The 27870-nt window shown below is 41.1% G+C and overlaps 2 protein-coding genes across 2 annotated transcripts; one reads left to right on the top strand and one right to left on the bottom strand.

Annotated features, from left to right (window-relative positions):
* Positions 1 to 771: 771 nt before the first annotated feature.
* LOC134448708 (lipid scramblase CLPTM1L-like) lies at positions 772 to 16884 on the bottom strand. The gene is made up of 17 exons (XM_063198360.1): positions 16690 to 16884; positions 16510 to 16604; positions 16136 to 16331; positions 14172 to 14338; positions 11783 to 11861; positions 11336 to 11453; positions 10805 to 10899; positions 10564 to 10648; positions 10117 to 10220; positions 8579 to 8611; positions 8167 to 8217; positions 7397 to 7479; positions 4968 to 5002; positions 3902 to 3957; positions 3759 to 3803; positions 3313 to 3425; positions 772 to 2587 (listed from the first exon to the last, which is right to left on the bottom strand). Exons 1-17 carry the CDS (start codon positions 16882 to 16884, stop codon positions 2503 to 2505), a joined length of 1635 nt encoding a protein of 544 aa, XP_063054430.1. The 3' UTR covers positions 772 to 2502.
* A 923-nt stretch (positions 16885 to 17807) lies between these two features.
* On the top strand, positions 17808 to 26529 carry mrs2 (magnesium transporter MRS2). The gene is made up of 11 exons (XM_063198359.1): positions 17808 to 18525; positions 18653 to 18729; positions 18832 to 18868; positions 18956 to 19068; positions 19555 to 19728; positions 20277 to 20407; positions 20851 to 20967; positions 22855 to 23007; positions 23452 to 23569; positions 25484 to 25597; positions 25882 to 26529. The coding sequence occupies exons 1-11, from the start codon at positions 18306 to 18308 to the stop codon at positions 25951 to 25953; spliced, it is 1326 nt and encodes a 441-aa protein (XP_063054429.1). The 5' UTR covers positions 17808 to 18305; the 3' UTR covers positions 25954 to 26529.
* The last annotated feature ends 1341 nt before the right edge of the window (positions 26530 to 27870 follow it).

Here is a 27870-nt window from a genome sequence, read left to right as displayed (position 1 = left end):
TGTTTGATTGGTCATCCTACAGAGGCAGCGCATTTTGTGATGTAAACGCACGTGACAACTGTAGGCCGACTCTTCTTCACCTCTGTCTTGGCTGGTGTCTTCAAGATGTAAAAAGATTGTGTATAGTATATTATGTATAAGGTATCAAGAGAAAACTGCCATGTATTACATGCACCTATGCACTTTTAACGTGCATGCATTGGTCACAGACTGAAGTCCTTCCACCTTGAAGGAATGTGACACTCTGTGGTGACTCTCATCTTCTCTACCCTGCACCCCACAGTGTGCCATCACTGCTGTCTACACAGTATGTGCACAGGTACAACAAAGGCAACTAGTATGTGACATGCCCCTGTCACTCCACCTAGAAGCAATGTGAAATTTGACTTTTGTTAAAGTGCCCTTTCCCTACATTTAGTTTTAACCTGTTGAATTTAATCATTCGTTCACCTTAATCCATCTACAATATTGCAGACACATTACATTATTTTTTACATTGCACAGGTACAACAAAGGCAAATATGTGACATACCCCTGTCACTCCACCTAGAAGCAACGTGAAACTGGTGGATCAGGTGTTATCGTCGCTCCTCTCAGTCCTCACGGCACTGACAAAACTGGACGGTCCACTTCAATGAAGAGTGAAACTGCCTGGATGATACCGCACAGACAGATGTAATCAAGTTTTTGTTTGGTCGATCGTTGTCTTGACAACCACATACAGTAGTTGATAAAAAGGACGCTGGAAAAGGGTGCTTCCTGATTTTTTTTATTGTTATTAAAAAGGAATAAAACATTAGTGCAAGAATGCAAGAACAACACTCACAGGCAGCTAAGACAGACCAACATTTACAAAGACTAATAAAGGACAAAATGTTCTTTTTCCTGAAAAATATTCCAGATGTCCTCATTTAAAAGCAAGACTAATTTGCATTCTCAAAGAATTCAGGTAGCAGCATTGTTATACTGGTAGAAAAAAAGTAAAATAGTAATGGCATGTTATTTCCCCTTGGTGTTTGTGTGCTCAGTACATGTTCTAAAGCAGGGGTTGGGAGGCTTTTTAATTCGAAGGGCCACTTCACATTTAGGAAGTCCTCCAGGGGTCGTATTATCAACACAAACCAGGATTTCCCCCTGCACTCTAGGCCTATATTGAAGGCAGCCAAATTTTCTGAAAATATAACTCCATTGTATTGCAAATGTAATTTCTAAAATTGCTTTACAAAAGATGTCATATTTCATATGAAATTGCATAACATTAAAATTATATTGGGGCCAGATAAAACGGCCTCACGGGCCATAGGATCCCCACCCATGTTCTAAAGAATGGATACTATAACACTTCATATCCTGTAAATAACCTCAAGTGAGGACACTTCAGCTATTTAGCAAAGCATCAATAATTTAAACTGGGTTACCAGCTGGTGCTAATTCCAGAGATTTCCTGAACTAATTCAAACATGGTGAAATTAAACACAGACACAAAATTAAATGCATTCAAAAGTAGTGTGTCTTTCAGGAGATTAAATGATGGAAGACTGCAACAAGGCTTTCTCAGAAGTCCAAGACATCAGGCAAAATGTGTCGTGCTGTTGTGTGTCAGTTTTTTTTTTCTTTTTTCTTATTGTACATTACGTTTTTGCTACGCTTGCTTCACACATCTCCATTATTCTGTGTTTACAGATTCATCATACCTGAATTTTGAGCTACAGTTATGGCAAAGCAAACACTGATTCCAGATCAGCATGCTACAGAAGGGCAAAAGGGTTCTGGAATACACAGTAGGTGCAAGCAGCTTACATACATATCTTACCTGTCAGGCAGAAACCTTGTTTCTCCACTTCTCATTGTTTTCTTTGTTTACTTATCAATTCATAAATCACAAACTTTCCAAATAAATTATCATTTCAATATTAAAGTTGGTTAATAAATGATTTATCATACACATATACTCATGGAGACTGACCAGTAGTACTGATTTATATTTTCTAGTGAATAAAGAATGAATGTAAAATAGTAATAATAATAATAATAAAATAGTGGGGGATACAAGGTTTCTCCTGGACAGAGATGATATTCAGTTTATCTGTGTGAAAGTCATTCCTCCAAACTCGTGAGCTCTCCTCGGTCCTCTGTCATCGTTGTCGACTTGGGTTCAGTGAGTTTTACATTGGACATTCATTTAACACTCAAAATACACATATAATTTATCAAACAAACATACCCTTGTTGTCAAACCAACTTTGGAACTTAGTTGAAAATTGCTTATTTTTCCCTAGCAATGCTATATCACATTTGTAATCTGAATGTTAATTGGGTGTCTGGATAAAACTAACGTCATCCAAGTAGACAAGGCAGGAGGTCAGAGGCATCGACGCGAGTTTGAGGAAATGAATTCTACCCTCTAATGTCAGTCAGTCATACTTCCTCCGAGATTCGGAATAGTCTGACTGCCTTGGTTCCTTTGGAATGGCCTCCTTCTCCACCCCCAGGGGAGGATGATCAATCCTCATGTGCTTTCCCTTTCAGTCTCTGCCTACAGCTCGCTCCATATTCTCGACCTCTGGTCTTCCTGACGGGGTACATTCTGTCAAAACAGCAAGGACACAGAAGTGAATCGGTTTAAAATAGGACATACTAAGTGCAGACCTACTGTACCTACAGTACCTACAAATATTGGGACATGGGGTACTTAACAGGCTGTACCTATCGGTGGTAAATGAGATGACAACTTGAGAAAGTTTATCCATCCATTATGTGCAGTGGGTGGAAAAGTAAGTAGTAGTGTAATGAGCATTTACAGTTAAGTTCAAACCCCAACTCCGATGAAGTTGTGACACTTGGTAAGCTGTGAATAAAATCAAAATACTATAATTTTCAAAACATTCAATCCAGTCATTAGATGGAGAATAGTGTAAAGACAACATATGAACTTTTAATACTGACAGAAAATATTGTTGTGGGGGACATACTAGGTATGTGCTCATTTCAAATCTGATAACTGCAACATGTCTCAAATGAATTGGGACAGTACCAGTGAAATGCAATAAACATCAGAATCTGCTAAAATAACACAAGGAGGAACATTTCAAAATGAATTATACTGAAAAATAACATGAATGTCCAGGTATAAAACCATCACAGATTTGAATCCTCTTGAGCCACTCTGAATACCAACAGAGTGGGACAATTCGAGAGCGATACATTCATGTGCAGCTGAATCAACTCATCAACCAACAAACAAACCCTCATAAGAACATAACCTCCTTGGCAAACGTAAATATTTAGTAATGCTTAAACATTCAGACCCACCTCCTCTGGTACAGGTGAAGAAGGAAAGTGACATCATCTCTAAAGAAGGCCAAAGGGTGTGTTGGTACGCTGAGAACAGTGCCGAGGATGTCGTTAAGAAAGGTACTCGTGCCCTATGAGAAAAAAAACAAAGCACCTCTTTTACCTGTGTGTGTGTGTGTGTGTGTGTGTGTGTGTGTGTGTGTGTGTGTGTGTGTGTGTGTGTGTGTGTGTGTGTGTGTGTGTGTGTGTGTGTGTGTGTGTGTGTGTGTGTGTGTGTGAATTTAAATTGCACAGTTGGGTGTCTGGGTGAAACACAATTTCAATCCTCTGTGTGGTGCTTGTTGTTGAATTTGCAAATAGTACAAAGTACACAATACTAAAACGCACACTTTCACTTTGAGTACTATGTATTACATCTAATGTAGTGAGCTATTTATCAGTGATCTGAAAACGAATGTGCTCACCTTGTACAAATAAATTGAAGACTGCAAATGCTCAATTGACTGAAACTGGGTGACAAAAAAGAATATGTTATTGTCATGTAAAATACCACTTTGCATTGCCATATCTAAAATAGATCTGTTATTTCATATCATGTCAGACAAACCTTGTAGTTGACATAGAGCTGAGGGAACCCAGAGAGGAAGCCGAATGCATACACTCCTGATGCAGAATACACACAGACACACAGACACAGACACAGACACAGACACACACACACACACACACACACACACAAACAAATGTATACATGAAGTAAGGCTAACAGTGCAGTATACTGGAATACAAAGTAGACATAAGCCCGATTCGGACGGGACTTTTATTACCTATGGACCCCCGGTAATTCGGAATAATTACAGAGAATGTCTGAGTTCTTAGTCCTGTGCGAATGTGCCATGTCTGCGATTTGTGAGGTAATAATTCCGCCGTGAATTACCTACTGTAATTCGGCGAAACTCAGACGTCCTGGGGTAATTTTACATAGGCGCGCCGTCTGCACTCCCTTGTAATGTCTGTGAATTGAGTAAATAACAGACGTTTATTTATCCCGTCCGAATGCGCCCCGAAAAATCACGGAGGTCCAGGGGTAATTGCGAATTACCAGGGGTCCATAGGTAATATTTATCCCGTGCGAATCGGGCTTAAGAGACTGTATGTTTACATTACATTACACTTAGCTGATGCTTTTGTCCAAAGCAACGTATAGTAATTTACAGGGTATTGGTTACAGTCCCTAGAGCACTGTTGGGTTAGGTGCCTTGCTCAAGGGCACTTAAGACATGGATGGAGGAGCAGGCAGAGGTAAGAGTGGGATACAAACTGGCAACCCTCTGATCTGGAAGGCAAATTCCGGCTATTTTGCAAACATATGTTTGAGTGCCAAAGAAAACTGTCCTAAGGGAAAATCACGAAAAAAATGCAGTGCCCGTTATCGCCTGCTTTGATGGAAATGCGTTCAAGAGCCAATTTTAGTGCAGCCTGCCTGAAATGTTCTCAAGATTTTCCTTTCGGGCAACTTTCTTCGGCCTGAAACAGATCAGATATGTTTGTAAAATGACCGGAATTGGCCTTTAAGACCATCTCCCTAACCATTAAGACATGCTGCCCCAACATGCATTTCACATATTTACATGTCGTTTACATGCATTCCAAAACAACAGCTGATAACTTACCAGTGACAAGGCTGGCCATAAGCCAAGAGGACCAGCTGTGAGAGGCAAGAAACGTTTTCATTATAACTTCTTGATTATGTCATGTTTCATTTGTTATAACTTTTAAAGGTAGACTGTGTAGGATGGTGGCCAGAGTAGGTATTGCAGCTCTGCTACTCATTGAAACTGTGCCGCTTATTCCCAAATTTGATCTTTTCATGAATATTTAATAAATAATAATTTCATATTTTATTTACTATTATGATCGAGGGACCGTAAGCTAAAATTGCCCATTTCTGGAAATTTAAAATGGCAGACATGGAGAGGATCCACCTTTTCATGTACAAACCCCAACTCCGATGAAGTTGGGACGTTTGGTAAACAGTGAATAAAATCAAAATGCTATCATTTTCAAAACACTCAATCTATTCATTAGATGGAGAATAGTGAAAAGACAACATATTAAGTGTTAAAACCGAGAAAAAATATTGTTTTGGGGGACATATGTACTCATTTCTAATTTGAGAAATCCAACACGTCTCAAAAGAGTTGGGACGGGGACAATAAACGGCAGCAAATGTCGAGGAAGACTAAAAACAAAACAAAAGACAACACTTAACAGTTAAATACATTAACCGATGAGATGATTTTATATAAAAAACAGTGTTAATTCCTATCTTGGACATGATTTCACCAGCTTAAATGGTGGGTGTATTCCTTGTCATGTTTTGCAATGTTTTCCTTTCTGTAGTGCTTACAGTGTGACAGGTCTTGACCAAAAACCCACCATTTTATCACATGCTGGTCCTTATGATGGAGCCAAACTGTTAAAACATAGTAGAGAATGCAATGTGACCTCACTATGTGGCAGTAATCGAAGATCTCCCTTCAAAATATAATGCATGAGTGGCTTTTCATGCTGTTTAAAACCCATTTATACCATTCAGCACTGTATTTAACTCTACAGATGAGTGGGAACATCTTAACCAATGCACTACTGCATCCGCATGCCATCATGGAGGCTGACTTTTGAAGCTAGCACTAACACAAGTTGGATGGTCCATTTTCACTGTAGCACAGGATGTGCAATGCTCTATTATTGTTAAAAAGAATGGACTTCTACAACTTCTGCTGACTTCTGTAAGCAAAGGACAGTTTTCCATGTCTTCTGGGTCTATTTCAAGTGAGCTCAGGTGCTTAGGAGAATGTTAAACCCCTGTGTCATTTTCATGCATTAAGCATTCTTAATATGGTCAATTTTCAATAGCTCTAGCACTCCAGGAATTAGAGTGAGACTACAGCCAATATATATTTCATGATGTCATGAACCTATACAATGATTTTATTAACAAAAATATGTCTTATATACACTCAATCGTGGTAAATCAAAAGGAATTCAAAAATGTATGTAATAACTATCGTAATTATTCCCTTTGCATCTTTAATTCTGAGTGACTCAGCCTCTCTGTGATGATCTTATACCTGGACACCTATATTGTCCGTCAGTACAATTCATTTTGAAATGTTCTTCTTTGTTGTTTTATCTTATTTGGATGTTTACTAAATTTCACTGATCCCCGTCCCAACTCTTTTGAGACGTGTTGGATTTATCAAATTAGAAATGAGTACATATGTCCCCCAAAACAATATTTTTTCTCGGTTTTAACACTTAATATGTTGTCTTTTCACTATTCTCCATCTAATGAATAGATTGAATGTTTTGAAAATGATAGCATTTTGATTTTATTCACTGTTTACCAAACGTCCCAACTTCATCGGAGTTGGGGTTAGTATAAACAGTACAATTTTCCCAGTTATAAATTATATTCATCATTATAATAATGAATGCTTAGAATTTGATGGTGGCGGTAAGTACTGTATTCATGAAAAAGGTAACATTTGTGAAAAAGTTAATTCTAGAAATAAACTTCTTAAAAAATATAACACACTGCACCTTTAAAGTCCCAGTTAGTAAGAGTTTTTTAGTAAGAGTACATTTCCCAGTCATGTTTTTTTAGAAATTGATGGGTGGTAAATATTCATGAGACATTTGTGAATGGGAAATTGCATAAATTAAATTTTTAAAAAACTACAAAAACAAAAATTGGACCTTCAAGAACACACAAATCTGTACCGCCTCAACACACACACACACACACACACACACACACACACACACACACACACACACACACACACGTACATACACACACACACACACACACGTGGTAATAGTTTTTGGTTCTTCTATTCTTTGTCTGTATGATCAATACATCTAAATTCTTGGACTTCATTTTTACTTTTAATTTCCCCTGTCACCTGTCTCATTATGTTACCACTTTCTAAATGGCTGCAAGATGGAACTAGAATTGATCAGAAGAAAACCATGTTTTTGTGCACCAATTTGCAATAGAGTAATAACAAAAGAACACAATCATAACTCTACTTACCTTTTATTCTTGACGTACAGACAGGAGTAAGCCACCCCACTGATGCAGAGCGGACAAAGCAGATATGACAGGAATCTCATTCCCTAGAGAAGACATCACTTGTAAGTTTGGGTAAAACATTTACAGTACAATACTATACAATACAGCATGTAGTATTTACATTGTGCAGTATCACATAACTATGAAGTTGACTCAAAGTGCTTCCAATATACACATACACACACCAGCTCTGGAGGCTGTCGTACGGCGCCAAATGTCTGGGATTCATGAGAATATGCATACACGCACGCAAGCACGCACGCATACACACACACACACACCGACACACACACAGAATAATAATAGTCCTAAAAAAGATTATTCTGGAAGCGATTGTAAGCATTTAGGTATAAATGGGCAGTCATGGGTAAGCGGTTAGGGTGTCAGAATTGTAGCCCAAAGGTTACAAGATTCCCGACCCGCCAGGTTGGTGGGGGAGTAATTAACCGGTGCTCTCCCCCATCCTCCTCCATGACTGAGGTACCCTGAGCATGGTCCCGTACAGCACTGCTCCCTTGGGGCGCCATTGAGGGCTGCCCCCTTGCACGGGTGAGGCATAAAATGCAATTACGTTGTGTGCAGTGTGCAGTGAACACTTGTGTGCTGTGGAGTGCTGTGTCACAATGACAATGGGAGTTTCCCAGGTGGACTTTCACAGATTTCACGCTTTCATAAATAGCTTCGATACATTTTTAAAGTTTGATGACTCGTCATTTGTAGGCCTATGTTACCTGAGAATCATATCCTGTGGTCACTCTCTCTGGTTCCTCAAACTTGTCATCCTGAAGGCGACAAATAGCACAAGTTCAGTAGAAGTGCATAACACTGTAAAACATTGCAAGCCAGTTAAACTTAAGTTCCTCTGCTGCCTTAACTTTGTAAGTTAACTCAACTTGAGACTACAAACTCTTCATTTACAAACCTAAAGCAGCAGGGCAACTTACTTTTTACGTTTAACTGCAATATTTTACAGTGTATGTTTTGTGTTATGGTATTACAGTGAAAGCTTCAGCAGCACTTACAGTATCAATGCAAATTCATTAGAAGTGTAAAAGGTTTTGTGCTATTATACAGTCTGCTAAAAATTATTCTATGCAAATTTTATTGAAATGATGACTGTTAAGACATCTTTTAGGACTGTACCTGGATGCTGAAGGCTTTTATAAGTTTCCAGAGCTGTAGAAAATACACAAAAAACATGTTACAATAAGACGAGAAGAGAAAAAAAAAAGTGGTGAACTGTGAAGAAGCAGTGTCGCGCTCTTCCTTGTGTGAACTGAAGACAATACTGAAGGCCCAATAATACAGTGGTCTAATAGTACTCATTGAAATTGAGCAAGATAATCAAATCATTTATTCATGCACCACATTAAGTTGATTGATGAAGAGACCTAGTATATAAAAGCCCTCCCTCACCTCACCTACACTCTACTGTAATGTGAGGTGAGAGGTCATCCTGAAATAGATACAGTACATACAACATGGACTGGCTGACTGGCTAAACCAGGCATCAAGGGAGGTCAGATTTAAGTTAAAGAGCTCTTTTACAAAACATTAACCCATTTCCAATTCCTCTGATGCTAACTTGAAATGAAATTGAAATAAACATTTATGCATGAACATATTATTTCAAAGGCTTTTTATAGCATTTTGGAAGAGAACTCTTCATATCAATCTTAAAAATGCCGTTTGACTGCGGCCGTGGCTCAAACAGTTAGGCCATTGACTGCTATGCTGAGGACCCGGGTTCAATTCCGGCCTGAGGTCATTTCCTCCCACATCTTTCTCTTTAACTTCTTGTCACAAGCTCACACTGTCCTATCAAATAAAGGCATAAAAGCCCTGTTTTTTTAAATGCCAGTTAACAGCCCCGCAAGTCAAGAAAAAATGTGAAGTTTTTTCCTCCCTCATCACGGGCACAATTATGCCAGCTTTAAAAGAATATATTAATCAGTTTCATGTCTGTCATTCCTATCCTCTTGTGTGTCGTCATTATAAACCAGTCAGCCATAAGACAATTGTAGTGGAATGAGCTCAGTGTTGTCGTTAGTTATCTCATGCCTGCGACCAGCTGCTCACCACACCCAACATACTAATGACATCTCTAGATCAAGCATTCCCACAGCTGAACTGGACATCTTACTGAATACCAGCGCACTACTTGCTCAAAACCCAAAACCACCAAATGGATTTATTTTTAGATAGCAGCTTGAATATAATTTGAATAGTCCCATTCTGTCAACATTTTCAACATCATTTGCAAGTGTCACAAAGGTACACACTATGTAATGCACATCATAATCATGTAATGGTCTCCCACATAACTGCTTTTAAACTTGATTTACAGCCTGGAAATTCTGTTCTTGGTTTGATTTTAAAAGAGGGGGAAATTGTGCTTTACCGTATTTTTAATTGATTGCATACCCACAATAGGTTACTACATAATAATAGAAACTGATTAAGGCAGCAAAAACATCTGACTGCTCCATCCCTGCAGTTCTGGAAAAAAAAACAGAAACACCTAAAAGAACTGGAGTGCAAGAGTGCGGTGTCTAGGAAGAATGTACCCGCAATAGATCCCAAGCATAGCTCACAGTCCTGTGTAGTTGCATCTTTGAGCATATAACCGCTGGAGGAACAAGACAGTGTCAGTGATAGGCCTGGTGTTTATGGAAACATACCTCCAGTACCACTCCCATGCCAGCAGGGACAAGGAGCAGCCAGCCGGCCTTCTCCTGCACCAGGTGCAGAAAAATAACCAGCGTGCTGAAACAGCGCCACACCACTGCCAAAAGACAAAAGTTTCACACACAGACACACACAATCTGTAATACTGCAGTCTGCAAATGTCTCAAACAGTGTAAAATCACGCTAATAAAGCAGGCTGGACCATTAAATAGCAACGATTTTCCCAATTGACTCCCATTCATTTTTAAATGTTTTTTTATGAGGTAGATTAATTATTTTACAACCCAGCCGTTTTTCAAAGTGCAGGAGGCCCACCTTGCGGGATTATTCTAAACCAAAAAGTGAGTTGTCCAAATAGTGACCCAGCACTGGGTTAAGAAACAAACCAATTTGGCTCATTTCACAACCCAGCTTTTCTCGGCGTGCAGGAAGCTCCTCACCTGATCTTTTAGACATGCCCGTCATTGTGGTCTTCTTCCTCCAGAAGCTGATGTCATTTTTAATAGCAAGGAACTCACACAGGAGCTGCAGAAACACAATGAAAATGTGTTTAAATAAAATGGATTTTGACTGCTCTATGTTTAAGTCTAAAATGTGAAATCAACTATAGAGCCATAGGAGCAAAAATGTTATGGCAGTGTGTTGTGTACATCTTTTTTTATTTAATCTGATTGATCTTACATTAATTACAGCTGCAGCAATGGTCAGAGCCAACACATATGGGTTTGTGTCTGAGATCACACCTTTGATTTCATCTACTTGATGCTCTGTAAATCCTGAAACACAAGTCAGACAGGTTATAAAACGTATTGTATAATAAAACTATGTGATTACACATGGAATAGATTAATAAAATCAATTTTAAAATCAACTTTTGACTATTAGTTTGTTAAATGTGTGTATTGTGCATTCCTTTGCATGAAAGTACCTGTGAACCATCATACATGAACATAACATGAAGTGATTATGCAGGGTGGAGAATAATCTAGGAACCTCATTTGCCAGCATCTTGGAATATACAAATGTAGTATGCCTATTTGTGTGAATATTGCATGACTGAGATACTAAGATTCAAGAGTGTATTGTCATTGACAATAGTTGGAGTACAATACTCGGTAGTAGCGGCAGATTTCCAAGTAAAGTGCATTCTTGTGTATTACTGTACATATCATACTGTGCTGCGTATTAAGATATGAAGACTAAATGACTTACCAAATTGTTTTAAAGAGTATATCACGTCCCTTAAATGGCTCCATAATCTATATTTCTTCAGGGAGATGTTTTCATACGTCAACGTCAAGTGGACCTCAGCTACAGAATTGTTGATCTCCTGAAACAGAGGACTGGAATGATAATTGCCTGCCTGAAAACCATCCTCCACTACTGTCAGTGAGATAAGGTGGGCTACTTTATGATATGATAACAATGAAGTACATACTTCACTAATAATAGACTTAATTAATACTGATGAAGAATATACTTTACAAATGATAGACTTTAGGAATAACATATTTTTTCTCTCTTATTTTTTAAGTTAACTGTCGAAGCATAAGCACAAAAAGTCATGTCAGGTTCACCTGTAGCTATTCCAAACAATGAATTAGTGTATTTCATAATGTAAATTATATTAATATAGGCTACTTTAGAAGTGTTACATACAATGAAATCCCTGAGTCTTATCCGCAGCTCATCTACGACCATGAGGGGTAGATACATCTTCTTCTTCCCTTCTTCCACCCTGTTGGAGCCAAAAATGCATGTGAGACCTTGCCATTTATTTCATGTCCATTCACGAATTCCTGAATAATGAATATTTACTAAGTAAATGATTATTAATTAACCTGCTAGATAAAGATAAAGCGTTATAGATTAGCTGTTACCAGAAGGCAAGGACCAGGACGTAGTGCTTTACTGGAGGGACGGTGTGCATTATAGGGTTAATTAACTAATATTTACTGGTCTAACCAAAGTCGAGTAAGTTTTGCAGCCAATGATGTCTATGGGCATTTTCGTGACGACATGCAGAAGCAGTCTGCACAGCACACATGTGCACTTGGCCATTTCAATGAATTTCTAAACCAGAATGCTCTGTAATTTTGCACTGCACATGCACAGTGCACAATGCCTCTGCATGCACCGTCACAAATATTCATGAATCACAAATATTTTCCTGATTCCAAATGCCAAACGTTTTTGTATCAATAACCATACAAGTAAATGCTGTTGGGTCAAAGACGTGCAAAATGGCATTGTCATTCAGTGTAACGGATGCCTTCTGCTGACTGTTCATGAAAGCCTCGGCTGTCATCCATTCACTTGAAACAATTTTAAAATCATGTTTTTTTGCAGTTACAGTTGGCGGAAGGTGTCCGTAACACTGAATGACAAAGACATCTTTGACCCTGTTACCAACCAAATTATGGGAGGGTTATATCATGTGAAAGCATTATACAGTTTTCAGCTTCAAGGAACCAAGTCACCCTTAAATATCTACATGACCCCCAGTTTGGGAACAGATGGAGAGCCAGACGTAGGTCCTATGAGTTTTTCTGTTGCGCCAGTGAGACCAGGTGAAAGGAACGTCTGAATTCACATTGCAATTACCCAGGTACTATTAATAGTTTGGAGGAGAGGGCCATCCCCGTTAGCAGCTCACACGAGAGACTGACATTTCACTCAGCAGTAAAGGAAAGTGGAAAGCAAACGATGCCTGCTTTCAGAACAAGCAGTTGTGAAAAGGTAGGTAAATGCTTTTAAAGAGCATACAGCATGAATGGACGGGGGCATTGGGCAGACTTGTCAGAGTGTATCAGTAGACCCACATCAATAATATAAGCATACTGCACACCAATGTACACTGCACACCTGTGGTGCCACTACAAACATGGCAGCATTAGGAAACTTATGGTGGCCTACAATGACAGCATGAGACTGCTGCTGAGAATACCAAGAAGGTCTAGTGCAAGTAAAATGTTTGTCAGTGCTGGGGTACCTACTTGTGCAGCTGTGCTACGTAATTTGATGTATAGATTCATATGCAGGGCATCTGAGTCTCAGAATGATAGTTGCTGTTTTGGCTAGTCCTGGTCGTAGCTCTGTAAGAATGTTCTCAAACTTATGGAGTCACTGGCGAACATGCCTTTATTTGAGATGAGCCATGCAATATCTATGCTTTTTTTTCCCTTGTTTGTTTTGTTTTGCTCTTTGTTTTTTTTCTGCTTCTTCTTTTTACTGTGTTGTGATGTTTTTTATGTGTGATATGGATCCCCTTGGGTCTGGAATAAAAAATTGAATAGAATTGAATACACCCAAGGAAAAATATGTGCCCACCGCTTGCAGAGGACTCCTTGGTCTTCTTTGGGCATCTTTTGAAGTTTCTTGGATGTACACACCTGGCCCTCCACTACAGTTTCTATCACTGTGACCCTCCATGATTAGCCTGATAAACCAGCCTAAATGTGAGACCGGAGTAATTTAGTCTGGCCCCGATAAACGATACCTCCGAAGATTGTTGATGAGAACAACCTGTTGTTTTTTCAAACCGTGCCGGCACTCTGACCAATCAATCGGTGATCTTTGCCGATGATGTGCTTTTCCAACGGTGTTGCGAGGTTCGTCGTCACTCCCTCAAAACCCCGCCCGCTTTGATTCAAAACGAATCGCTGCGTCGTGATTGGTTTTGCCTGACTCAGGGCACAGCGTTCAAACGTTCTCAGATCCGAGGCCAGACCTACTCGCTACCTGAAAAACTTTGGCGTCCAGCGGGTGGCGCTGGTTTACCAGGCTACTCCATGATGGCATTCATTACATTGCATTTGCATGCCATGTTTTGCATTACACTTAACTGGCACTTGCCGTTACTACAGGGTATCGGTTACAGTCCCTTGGGCAATGTGAGGTTAGGTGTCTTGCTCAAGAACACTGCAGTTTAGCCATGGACAAAGTTTTAGGGTCACACATTCTAAATACTGCTGGGGGGGGATTCAACCTGCAACCCTCTGATGCGAAGACCATTTCCCCAACCATTAGGCCGTGGCTGCCCACTCACACTTTCATGTGTCGGCGGATGTCACTGGGCACGGCCCCCTTATTGAAGCTGAAGCCCTCGGCCATGACGCTGAGGCAGAGACGGGAGTGCCAGTGGAGGACGGGGACCGCAGCGGCGGGCACCGAGCCAGGAGAAGAAGCCTTCTGCAGCTCCCCATCCTCTTCCTCCTGTGGAGATAACAACATACACACAGCTGCAGCTCAGAGGTCATACACCGGCCATTTGTCAAAATCTAGTGTGCACCCTTCCAAGTGTATCAGCCTTCGTAATCACGGCCAGTGATTGGATACTCTTTGGTGAACTCTGCGGAGTATCCAATCAATGGGCGTGACTAATTAGTCTCACACACTTCCAAGGCTCATACACTTGACATTGAGAAATGGTCACTGAAAAGCATTGCAAGCAGGTTAAAATGTGAAAAGGTGAGTTGCCCTGCTGCCTTAAGTTTGTAAGTTAACTCTTACTGAACTAGAGGCTTAACTGAACTCAAGGCTTTTTCAAGTTGTGTCAACTTATAAACTTAAGGCAGCAGGACAACTTACTTTAGTACGTTAAACTGGCTGTGGTGTTTACAATGTACGTATCTACTCAATTTGCATCGAATATAGATCATACAGAGGTGATGTGGTGCAGCACGCTACGCAAGGCACCCGACCACAAATGGGCTTGTATGCCCATGAGGCCCCAGGTTCAAGTCTGGCCTGCGTCATACCCCAGCCCTACCCCATCCTCTCTCTCTCCCACTTTTGCAGTCATAAGCTCTCTGTCCTATGCTCAGTAAGAGCACACAAATCTGTGTGTGTGTGTGTGTGTGTGTGTGTGTGTGTGTGTGTGTGTGTGTGTGTGTGTGTGTGTGTGTGTGTGTGTGTGTGTGTGTGTGTGTGTGTGTCATGGCTTGACATTGGCACCTGCCAACCAGCCAAATACTGGTAAAACTTTGCTCTGACTAGTAATCATCTCAGTGTCACAAGCCACTTTGGCGGATAGGGTATGGCAGATCAGGATATCCTAAATTCTGTTGTTTGCCCCTTCCCCAACAACTGTTTGTTTTTAAGGTAGACTCGCAGTTACTCAGTTTTTATTACATATCTGATGTATTTTCATGTGGCCATTGAGCAAAACAGTTAATGTCAAGCACTTGTGTGTGCGTGTGTGTGTGAGTGTGAGTGTGAGTGTGAGTGTGTGTGTGTGTGTGTGTGTGTGTGTGTGTGTGTGTGTGTGTGTGTGTGTGTGTGTGTGTGTGTGTGCGTGTGCGTGTGTGCGTGTGTGCGTGTGTGTGTGTGTGAGATATGAATCATGCAGCGTGCCACATGCCACATTTTTATGCACTTTAAATGCATGTTATGTGTTCCGTTTCAGAGCCTGGAGAAGTCTGCGGCTCACCATCCTCTTCCTGTGAACAACATGAACACCCGTAGCCCAGAATAATGAGCTACAGGAGGCCGCATACAGTATGATCTACTCAACTTGCACAGAATACAACTGAGTCTTGGTTCACGTAACATCCCATTTCCATACCCATGTCACTAAGATATTATGATCAGTGATGCATCATAAAGCCATAAACTGTGACCCCAGGGGAAAAAAAAATGAATCGGATGGCACGGATCTACTCAGGGCTGGATTAAGATGGCCTACAGGTTGCTGTGAGGTTGCCCCCTGGAAGTAAAATTCCACACCAAAATTAACAGTGTCTTAATTAAAAACTAGGAATTAAGGTTAATACTATGTCTGGCCAGAGGAGATGATTGAGATTTAAAACTGTGCTCAACATTTACAGATTTTTCAATATTGCATCCTGTGTCAACTCTGCCTTTCTTTGACTTTTGCCTGTGGCAGGTGGGGGCCCCTAGACTGCAGCCGTACAGTATCTAGCCTGTGTGTTAATTAATACGGCCCTGGGTCTACTGTAAGTGGAATGACAGATACATTTCTAGTAGCGATGAACAAACTATTGCCTTCACCTGCTCCGTCTCCTCATTCGGTGCAGCAGTCACCACCGCAGGTGCAGGAGGTGTTGTGAAGGAGGTGAGTCTTGTGACGTAGCTCACATGCCGGCTGTCCTCCCAGGGGGGCCCGTCACTATCGTGGACATAAATGACTGCAAACAAGGTCCCATTGCTCTGGGTGGCCTCCGCCGGGAGCGACACATTCACTGTTCTTCAGACAAACCAAAAAACCACAACATAGACTATTAAAAACACTGTTGATGTGTTGTTGTCATAGTTTGACATAGCCCTGTACTATGAAAAATATAGATAACCTGAAGCCTGTCGTTTCATAATATGTGGCCATATAGGCCTATGTGATTTATTAAGTGACCATTTATGACCATTACCTCTCAAATTTTGAGTAGAAATCAAAGTCATCCTGCTGATGTATCAGGCTGTGTCCCTTCACGTCCCCGGGATCTACTGTTGAAAAAATGCTGAGCTTTGGGAGGAAACATGAATGCCCATCAACAACTGAATGTAGATACAGTGTGCAATGCATGCAATGGATGGTTGCGTTCACTCACCCGAGCATGTTTTGAGAGATACGGAGTGATGCAATTGTCACTTTTGCTGGTGTTACAGGCTTTTGTGTATACAAATCCGTTCAGGACCCAGCAGATATGCAACATATACACGGCAAACACGCCGGCGACCACCTTGGTGACAGGCGTATTTGTATACGCGCCATTCTTATGCTTGGAATAACACGATGGAAACATTGCAAACGCGACGAATCGGCCACGAAATCAAAATATCATAACAGGTGCACTAGCTCTACTAATCCGGTCTAAAATAGACATGGCGAGATGTCCCTAAAACTGACGGTAGCAGGCTATAATTTTGAGCCATCTGAGGGGAAGGCATCTATGTCAATGCAACATCCTCCGTCAGCCAATTGCATCTCGCACAGCAGCGCGCCAGACCAATGGGACTGGGACGCAGAGAAGGATGGAGCTCATTTCTAGGCAGCCCGGTGCTTTACTTCATTAAATGAAATACGCATAGCCTACTAGTACAAGTAGGCGCAACAATTAACGTTCTGTAAAGATAAACATATTGGGTTGGCAAGCTTTCATCATTTTAGCGAAATGTTGGCTACGGGAATAGTAATCAGTGGATGGGGATTGTTTTGCATTATGAATATGACTATTTGGTGATTACAGCAGGCACTATTTGCAATTCTTACCACAGTCAAACAAATTGCGAATGTTTTGTCCTAGCCACTACAGTTTTTGGTACGCGAGATGTGCGGTGCGACCTTGCAGCGCCAACAGTGCGCTTTTCTGTTCTCTTGGGGTGCATCTTAATATGGGACCTTGCCTCCTCCACTTGCCTCCTCCACTCGCTTCTCGTCATGATGACATCACTGACAACAGCATTATATTTCAATATCTTGCAAAAGCTCAATTGTAGAGTCTTTTTCTCGTTTGCAATTGTTATGGTGAATGAAAAACAGTCCCTCAAAAGTTGTTGTGGCTAGGCTGACAGCTGGGAAACTTTATCGTTTTCTCCACGGAGGAGGGGCCAGGAGGCGGGGCGAGGAGACAAGCGCAAGTGGAGGAGGCAAGGTCACATATTGGGATGTACCCTTGAACAGTAGAACATCACGTGGTCATTCTACACACACCCCGTTGCATTGTGGTTAGGCTAGGCATGGATTGGATGTGGGGCAGACACGTTTGGTCCGTTTAATGAAATGCAACCTCCTTATTCGTGGTATGGGAACTTCGTTAGCAATGGACACAACGACACAGCGAAGTTTTTATAATCAGTGGCATTGGACATCGTCTCACTAATTCGTCGGTAGTATGGGGGGTCTGATTCAAGTTTAGCATCTAGCATAGCGGACTCAGAGTGTCAGGACATCATGGTTAGGTTATCATACAGTTATTAAACAGCTGTAGGCCAACTAGTGTACTAACGTGTTGTCATGATCAGGCTGTATTCGCACATGTACAAGCTGTTTACATTAACCAAATTAAAACAACTACGGCAGAATAGTCTGATAGTGACAGTATCCGGTTGTGGCTGGAATCAGCTGGACACATTTGCCAGCTAGTTGTTACACAGTTCATACAAACAAACATGGGAGTAGTTCTACTCCAGGAGAAGTCACACTCTTTCACATAAACTCGGCAAAATGGAAGCCTGTGCGAAGTTTCTTTCGAGAGGGGGGCTGCGTGGTGCGAGAGAGCTTAAGTTTTTAACTTTTGCAACAACTTACCTCCCGCTGCGAATGGTGAGGGCTTCAAGATCACCTTTCAGATGTCCTAAAGTTCATCATTGCACGTTAGCGACGAGAAGTCATGGGGGGCATGCACATTATCATTCAACGTTGTTGAAGAAATCAGCCATTAAGTGTAAGTTCTGCTTTTGATTATCTATTATGAGGCTTGCCAGGGTGTTGTACTCACCTTGGGCTTAAGTTTCTATCAGTAAATTAAAAGTAGAACTAGCCTACTGACAACAATCCCCACCTCTCAACAGCCATTGTGTTATGCCGCACCAAAGTGTCCGAGTCCCCACAAGCTTCGCTGTCCAGTGTCGCTCCAGTTTTTGTCGTGGTATGTAAAGTGCCGTATGTACACATTCAACTTCACAATATTGCCATTGCAACGAATCATATCACTCAGTTTATGTAGCTCTATTTAACCTTTATCTTGTAGATGAGGTTTGACAAAAGTGGAGCAGTCACCTCCTCAGGTAATATTTTCACATATCGATTAGTTACGAAATGGCACACTTTTGATTAGTGCACGGGTGTGTGACTCATTCTCTCTTCCTTTACAGAGAAGAAGAAAACGGAGCTCTACCAGGAGCTGGGTTTACAGGCCAGAGACTTGAGGTTCCAGCACGAAACAAGCATCAACACACGCAACAATAGCATCATTTTGCAGATGGAGGTACTCACCATGCACACACACACACACACACACACACACACACACACACACACACACACACACACACACACACACACACACACACACACACACAGACTGTTTCTTTTATCTGAATCATAGCAACAAGCAAGAAAAGTACACTTACACAGTTTCTGTTAAGTGCTCAACTTTCAAGGATACATCTTCATCTCCATACATGCTGCCTGTGGTGGCTGAGCAAAATTCGTACACACACACAGGTGTGCACACACACACACACACACACACACACACACACACACACACATGCACAAACACATCCGCACATCCACACACACGCATGCACAAACACAAAACACGCACACACACACACACACACACAAGCACACGCATGTTTGATGCATCAACTTTAAAGTTGAAGTACTCTGTGAATCCTATACATTGTCCAGCTGATGGTCACAGAGCGTGTGTGTGTGCGTGTGCGTGTGTGTGTGTGTGCGTGCGCAGTCTTTGAAGGCCATCGTGACGCCAGAGTGCCTGCTGGTGCTGGACTTCAGGGGCTTGGGGCTGGACAGGTGGCTGGTCCTGGAGCTGGGTCCTCAGCTGGCTGGAGACGGGGCTCTGGTCACCTACTCACTGCCCTTTGAGTTCAGAGCTCTGGAGGCCATTCTGCAGTACAGGGTACGATTAATAATCAATTAAGTGTTTATGTAGTACATTATCATGTATACAGGGCTCTCAACTAATTATTTTCAAGCACACACTCACTAATGGGTCAAAGTGGCTAGTTAAGTTGGTCTTTTCTATCTGCCAAATCGAAATTTCACCAGCATTTAGCCGGTTGGCTGGTGTTAATTTAGAGTCCTGCATGTATCTGAAAAACATCCTTCCTTTGTTTGAAACCTCCGCTTCTCAATTCAGTTGTTCCAGGCCCCCTGTATGAATGAATTTAGTATGAGGGTATGGTAAGAAAAGGATAATGCTGTCACATCTGTTGGGTACACTAGACACCTGCATTTTGGCATAAATATGGCTACTAGATTGAATGACTATTATGGTATGTATGTTAATGTGCTACAAATCTCATTGTTGTTGCCATTGCTATAGCTGCTAGATATATGTTCCCATTCATAATAGCATTCAGACGTAGTGGTGATTCTGCTTTTCTTTTAAAGCTTTTTCACCTGCGGTTGGCAGCCATTATTTAGGGTCTGTGGCATATTTTCCAGGTGAACACTCTGCAGGCCAGGCTGAATGAGATGCAGCCACAGATCATGGACGCTCTGGAATCTCTGGTGGATCCAAAAATCTTGGCTGCAGACCGCAGTAAACTACACATGCTGCTGCTCAACAGCAAGGGGTAGGTAATCTTAAACTGCCTATATTTCCCCATAATTACATGTCATTAGTGCTTGCCCAAAAAGATCAGTGTGACGTGTTGAGCCTTCTAACAGTAACTATGGCTCAATGAAGTGCCATAAGCTTACATCACTAATCTAACTGAGTCAAGTGAATGCATCACTCACATTTTATTAGGAGTGTATAATGGATGTTTCTGTCTTTCCTATTCTTTGAAGATCAGATTTGGTAATAGGCTGCACAGTTTCAAAGAGCAGCGTAGTTGTAATACCTACTTTGGCAACAATCCTACACAGTGCACCTTTAAGTGTAATATTCATAGTGATTAGGAGTCTTTCCAGAGTGATGGAGAGATTGCATGACGGGACATGTTGAGCCCTATAATTTTTCATTGTATGAAATGCGTTTCGTCAGCAGCATACTCCAGCTTTTTAACGTGTTTAGTCTTTCAGAGTTGGAGACGGACATCAGAGTGTTTAAGGACAACCTGCTGAAGATCCTCGACGAGGAGGAACTCATCGAGGAGATGTGTCTGACCAAATGGACAGACCCACGGGTGTTGTAAGTTTGGTCCTTCCCATCTCTCCATCACATTCAGCTTGTCCCAACATATTGAGTTGCTTGACTCATTTACAGTGAGTCCAATATGTATTTGATCCCTTGCTGATTTTGTTGGTTTGCCTACTAACAAAGACATGATCAGTCAATAAATGTTATGATAATATGTATTCTAATATGGAGAGACAGAATATCAAAAAGAAAATCCAGAAATTAACTGAAGAGAATATATATTAATTCATTTCCATTTCATCGAGCAAAATAAGTATTTGATCCCCTGCCAACTGATTACAGTTCCGGGCCCACAGACCATATGGGCACTTCCGATCAACTTGTCATGTGAATTAAAGACAGCTGCACATACTAACATGCATAAAAGACACATTGAATCAGCAGAATCAGTCCATAGTATGAGTGAATCAGTCACACTCCAACCTCACCAGCATGGGAAAGGCCAAAGAGTGGTCAAATGATATCAGGGACACGATTTTAGACCTGAACAAAGATTAAATGGGCTGCAAAGCCACAAGAAAGAGACTGGGTATTAATGACCCAGCTGTTGATGCATTTCTTCCAAAATGTGAGGAATACAAAATGGCTATCCATCAGCCTGTCTGGGGTTCTATACAAGATTTTACCTTTTGTAGGGATTTGATAATCATGAGAACAGAAAGAAATCACCCTAGAGCTGTACGGGATGAACTAGGCAATGATATCAAAACTACTGGGACCAAAATCACTAAGAAAACTGCTGGTAGCACTTAATGCCACAGATGTTTAAAATCCTGTTGTGCACACATGGTACCTCTACTTCAGAAGGAACCTGTGCCGTCCCACTTGAGGTTTGCTAACGGACATCAGACTGGTTTAGGATATGATAAGGAGGTGCTGTAGTCAGATGAAACCAAAATAAAGCTGTTTGGCATTATCACAATTCAATGTGTTTTGAGAAAGAGTACTGCTGTCTATGATACCAAGAACACCCTCCTCACCATCATGCATGAAAGTGGTATCATTATGGTTTGAGGGTGTTTGCCTGGCCAAGGCACAGGGCAACTTCATATCGTCAACGAATGGATGGAGGGAGACATGTAATGTGCAATCCTGAATGCAAATGTCCTTCCCTCCACCACTACCCTGAAAGGTGGGCCATTGTTGGATTTCCCAACATGACAATAATACACAACATACAGTCAAAGCAACGAAGGAGTGGCTCAATAAGAAGCATATTAAAGTCGTGAAGTGACCTAGACAGTCTCCAAATATTAACCCTATAGTAATTCTATGGAGAGAACTGAACCTCCCATTTGCCAAGCTACAGCCACAAACTATTAATGTTTTAGAGATAATGTGCAAAGAAAACTGGGCAAAAATATTTTCTACTATATGCACAAACATTGTCATCAACTAAAAGAAGCATCTGACCTCAGTGCTTGACAACTAGGGCTTTGCCACAAAGCACTTTATCTTCTTTAGCTAGAGGGGTCAAATACTTATTTGCCTACATTAAATACAAATAAATTAAAATATATTATGATATTCTGTCTCTCCATGTTTGAATACATATTATCATAAATTTATAGACTGATCATGTCTTTATTAGTGGACAAACTGGCAAAATCAGCAAGGGATCAAATACATATTGGACTCACTGTAAGTCCACGCTCAGTTTCCAGGACAAAAGTAAAAAGTACAGTATTTTAAAAGGTTAGTAGTACCCCACTCAGTGTTGCAGACATCTATCATTCAGTTATTTTGTTTTGTCCAGCACCTGTGTCACTGATGTGCCGCATTCTCTGCTTTCTAGTGCCCCATACAAACATGCCTATTCTCCGACATTCTTTCTCTCTCTCTCTGTCTCTGTCTCTCTCTCTCTCTCTCTCTCTCTAGTGAGGAGAGCAGCCTTGGCATTGACCATGCAGAAGAGATGGAGCTGCTTCTGGAGAACTACTACATGCAGGCTGAGGAGCTGGGCAACAAGACCAGAGAGCTCAAAGGCCTGATCGACGACTCTGAGAGTGTCATCTTCATCAATTTGGATAGGTAGGCGGGATAATAATACTACTATTAATAATAAATAATTATATGGTAGATAATATTTACAAATCAAGCTGGTCTCAAAATCATGTGATTTTTGTGAAATGTCTGTGGTTTCAAAGAATGTGGTAGATTTTGACAAATCATGCAATAGGATTAGTAACGGCTCATTCATTTCTACAAGGATAACTATGTAATAATATTACTATAAATCTGTACAAATCATTTTAACTCTAGTGAATGGTGCCGCTCATATCAATATGCATATCTCTTCCTTCAACATATCTCCACTGCTGCTACCGCGTTGTAATAAATCATACATTTCAGATCTTGTCTAGTTCTGGTTATAGCACTGTGGGTATTTTGCCTATGGCAGCATTCCTGTTGTTGATCATAAAATATTCATGAATGTTGTCCTCCTGTCCTTGTGACCCCTCTCTCCTCTCAAAGTCACCGGAATGTGATGATGCGGCTCAACCTGCAGCTGACCATGGGCACCTTCTCCCTCTCCCTCTTCGGCCTCATCGGTGTGGCCTTTGGCATGAACCTGCAGTCCGACCTGGAGGAGGTCAGCTGGCTACACCACATTACTCTGCACTCAGGACTCTTAATGAACACCAACGAAATGCTTGTGAACTCTCAGTTTGGCTAGTAGAAAATGCCTACTTACTAGCCACTTTGACCCATTAGTGAGTGTGTGTTTGGCCTCATTGGTGTGACCTTTGCCATGAACCTTCAGTCCAACCTGGAGGAGGTCAGCACCACACTGCATCAAACATCTACTAGTAGAGAAAGATAAATCGAGCCCATACTTTTCCGGTATTCATGTGACGTGTTCCCCCTTTAGGAGTCCTCAGGTTAGGAGACCTTTTAGGAGACTAGGTTGAGAATAAATTGAGTTCCCTTAGCGCTGTAGATGGCAGTAGCGCACATCTTATGCAAGCTGCCACCGAACGCCACAGAAAGAGAAGAAGGAGAAGAGGACAACGCCCCCTTGGAGACAGAATTTGCATTGGGTGGGCGGGGTTTGATTTATCTTACTGTAGTCTACTAGATGTTTGATTACATTGAATTTAGCAGACGCTTCTATTGAAAACAACTTGAAGCAGAGGAGAAAAACAACATACAATGCATTCCAAGTATACAGAATACACAAGCATAACAATGTTAGTTATTTTGAAAAATCTGAGACTTTTCCCTTTGTTTTTGTATTTCATTCAGTTAGTCCCACATATCTCTTCTGAAAATGAGTCCAAAGACTCCGGCAAAAATGGAGATTTGTGAAAAATCTGGTTTCGCTTTCGCAGAGACAAAAGACATGAAAGGCTTTCTCCTCGTCTACCATGCCGCCCCAGGCGTAGTTTATTTATGATCGCTCTCAACAGCATATTTGGACGGATTCACCCATAGCGAATAAAGTTATCTTGGGAAACTGCCTTGGAGGAGACAAGTCTTCCCACCCTTCATGAAAGTTGAGAGAAATGAGGGAGGCAATGATGTTTATTGCACAAGAGCGTACCTTGTGTACTAAGGTCCTTTCCATCTATTAAAATATCCTGATTAGTCTTCAGTGTACTACAGTCTGCTGGAATTCATCAACATACTTTCAGCAGAAGAAAGTTTCTTTTATTTATTTTATTTGGTGCCATTGTTGCCTACATCCCTATTGAAATATACCTGTAAAACTGGGTAACATCAAATTTTAATTAGTTAGCATGTGTTTTTAAGTAGGGCTGGGACTCGATTAAAAATTTTAATTGAATTAATCTGTAGGCTTTGGAATTAATTAATCGAATTAATCACATTTAAATATCTGACAGTGAACAGTGAAAAACATTTTTTTTCACATGGATTTTGAATAATTACAATAAATAAGCTTCATCTAAAAATAATACTCATTTTTAAAAGAAGAAAGAACTCTTGTCAATTTCAGCAGGCTGTTCACCATCAGGCGTAATACTGCCCTCCACTGGTCTAATCCAGAACTATGTAGCTATGTTATACTGCGATTATGTTTTTTATCATGTTAATTAATTAATCAAATCGCGTGATTGATTAATCGAAATTAATGTGTTAATGTCCCTGTCCTAGTTTTAAGGTCAGAGGTTTGCAGGTTTGAATCCTACCTGACCTCTCCCTACACCTCCATCCAAGGCTGAAGTGCTCTTGAGCAAGGCACCTAACCCCACACACTGTAACCGATACTTTGAAAATAACAAAGTCATTTGGATAAAAGTGTCAGCTAAGTGTAATGTAATGTAAGGACTGGAGGGAGGGGATTCAGTGATGAACTATTTAATACAAACTAGGTTTATTTTTTTGTAACCGACTGAATGTCGCTATAGGTAATAAATGTCCCTATATGTTTTTAAAAAGTGAGACCAAAGAGAAATGTCATGCTAGCATTTCTGTTCTGTTCTGTTCTATTGTATTCTATTGTTTGTTCTGTTCCTGTTGTAATGTGTGCGTGTATGCTCTCCAGGACCCGCGAGTGTTCTGGCTGGTGACGGGCATCATGTTCCTGGGCAGTGGTCTCATCTGGAGGCGCCTGCTCTCCTTCCTTGGACGCCACCTGGAGCCCTCCTCCCCGCCCCCTGTTAGTAACACTCACTACACTACACACATACAGTACATGCACATGGTACACACACACACACACACACACACACACACACACACACACACACACACACACACACACACACACACACACACACACACACACACACACACACACACACACACACACACACATGCACATGGTACACACACAAACACACCCATGGTACATACACGCACATGCACGCACACACACACATCGTACACAGCAACACTTACTGCTGTGAATGAAATGTCTGATTGCTCCTTTCTGTCGTCTAGATCCCCCCTGTCTGGAAAAAAGGCCACCTCGCTTCCTTAAGAGGAACAGATGTCAAAGGAGGAGTCAGATGATGATTATGAATATGTGACGTCTGTGATAGTGGTCATGTCATCATCATCGTGTTGATGAAATGAAGGAGGAATAAATCATGCCGAAATTTAAGTTGGTTGAGGACACAGAAACAAGAAACAAGATGTCTTCTCCGTGTCATAGGAGTTGAGATGATGTTCTTATATTTGAAAGGTAAACTGCGTAATGTAGTTTTGTGGTTTTGAGGTTTTTGTTTATATATTCATCAAATTGTGCACCCACACGTAACAAAAACCCTCTCACCTTGTCCATATCATGTGGAATGGGGTCTGAGCAGTCGAAATGGCGTTGGACAATACTGTTGATATGGCTATCGTGGTATTTGCGACTTGTGAAAGGACCTAACGTTGTCAGTGTATTCGTACGCTTTCGGTTTAATATACAATAACGGCACTTTATTTTGTACTAAACCCACAGGTATAAGATGGTGTTTCAATTGTGTATAGCTGTTTTATAAATGGCTTATATCTAATAGCTTGAATGGTCAGTGACGAAAAAAGAAACTGTGATTCGTAGAGTCCTTGTAAATGTATCACACATTAAACGTTTTGATTCCATATCAAATTGTTTTCCTGTTTGCATGTCTATTTCTCATGTTTTTGGGAAGGGGTCAAGGAGTGATTGGCAGCTGTCTTAGCTTCTCCCGCCTTGTCAGACGTTTAATCCCTCCTTCATTCACCCATCATGTGTGAAGGCCTTTAATCGTCCTGCCACTTACTCCATTTCACTTTCCTCTGTGGATGTGTGCAGACCTCATCCTGCATGATCTCCGCTTAAGGCATCCTGGGACCAAGGCCAGCCACCATGCCAAACGTGCTTATTGCAATGGGTTTCAAAGTGGGGGCTGGGGACCTCTTGGAGGCCGTGAAGGGGTGCAAGGGGGTCAGCAGCAAGTTGGAAGAAAAAGTATAGCAAAACAAAATGAATTATTCAACAGTTAATGTAAACTCCCATTAGTTACGAACTGCATAATAATCTACTGCATCTCTGAACATAACTACTATTATCGTTATTTGATATATCCCAATCGGGCGATGACACACAGACTATGGTTGTGAAGGGGGGTGCACAGAAAAAATAGTATGGCACAACAGGTGTAAGGGGAACATTGGTCGGAATCTACTGGTATATGGGCCACAATGTCATTGTAATGTTTGGAAACTGCTGGCTTGTTGAACTCCAAGCACTGAAGTGCCAACTGGTGTAATATCCTCTGTGTGTTTGGCTAGCTAGACTGTGTGTGCCTGTGACTCAATCTTCACCAGTGCTGTTAGTCCTCGGGCCAAATTAAATATCCAAAATATAGTGGTAGCCTACTATCTGGGTGGGCAAGTTCTAGTTGGCATTTTCTCATCTCTTCTACACAGTCATGGTTTATGTTTTGATATATTTTGGGGACCCCCTCGAAAATGATATCTTACAGTATATCAAGGGGCTATCCCCCTAAGGAAATACATTGAAATGTAATAGCTAGAGATTGGAAGGTTTTCAGAAGTAATCCTCATGCAATGAATAAACCCTAAACCATAAAATAGCATGTAAGGCTCCATGAATACGAATGTATAGCATGGGAAAGTAGGCCTATAACCAGGTTGAATCTGTTTAACTGTAGTGGCTGTGATGCCTTCACTTTCGGTTCGGTCTTATCTCCATTCAGAGGTGTAGGTTTGACTTGGAAAGTGGTGGGGCATTAATACAGCTCCAGGCCTTTTTATTAGAATAGCATGAAAAAGTTGATTTATTTCCATGATTCCATCAGTAATGTTAAAGGGACACTGTGAGATTTTTAGTTGTTTATTTCCAGAATTCATGCTGCCCATTCACTAATGTTACCTTTTTCATGAATACTTACCACCACTTTCAAATTCTAAGTTTTCATTATGACTGGAAAAATTGCA

The sequence above is a fragment of the Engraulis encrasicolus genome, chromosome 5, assembly GCF_034702125.1.
Source record: "Engraulis encrasicolus isolate BLACKSEA-1 chromosome 5, IST_EnEncr_1.0, whole genome shotgun sequence".
Lineage (NCBI taxonomy): Eukaryota > Metazoa > Chordata > Actinopteri > Clupeiformes > Engraulidae > Engraulis > Engraulis encrasicolus.
The sequence above is the reverse complement of the archived record's forward strand: the minus strand, read 5'-3'. Positions and strand labels throughout refer to the sequence as shown.

Bases quoted from the DNA above. Each gene is read 5' to 3' on its own strand.
- mrs2 (XM_063198359.1), top strand. From the start codon at position 18,306: ATGGAAGCCTGTGCGAAGTTTCTTTCGAGAGGGGGGCTGCGTGGTGCG. The intron at 20,408-20,850 runs GTAGGTAATCTT...TAACGTGTTTAG, and splicing joins CTGCTGCTCAACAGCAAGGG to TCTTTCAGAGTTGGAGACGG. The intron at 20,968-22,854 runs GTAAGTTTGGTC...CTCTCTCTCTAG, and splicing joins TGGACAGACCCACGGGTGTT to TGAGGAGAGCAGCCTTGGCA.
- LOC134448708 (XM_063198360.1), bottom strand. From the start codon at position 16,884: ATGTTTCCATCGTGTTATTCCAAGCATAAGAATGGCGCGTATACAAAT. The intron at 7,480-8,166 runs GTAACATAGGCC...TGTCTTCTCTAG, and splicing joins CCACAGGATATGATTCTCAG to GGAATGAGATTCCTGTCATA. The intron at 3,426-3,758 runs GTGAGCACATTC...TTTTTCTCATAG, and splicing joins CTTCAATTTATTTGTACAAG to GGCACGAGTACCTTTCTTAA.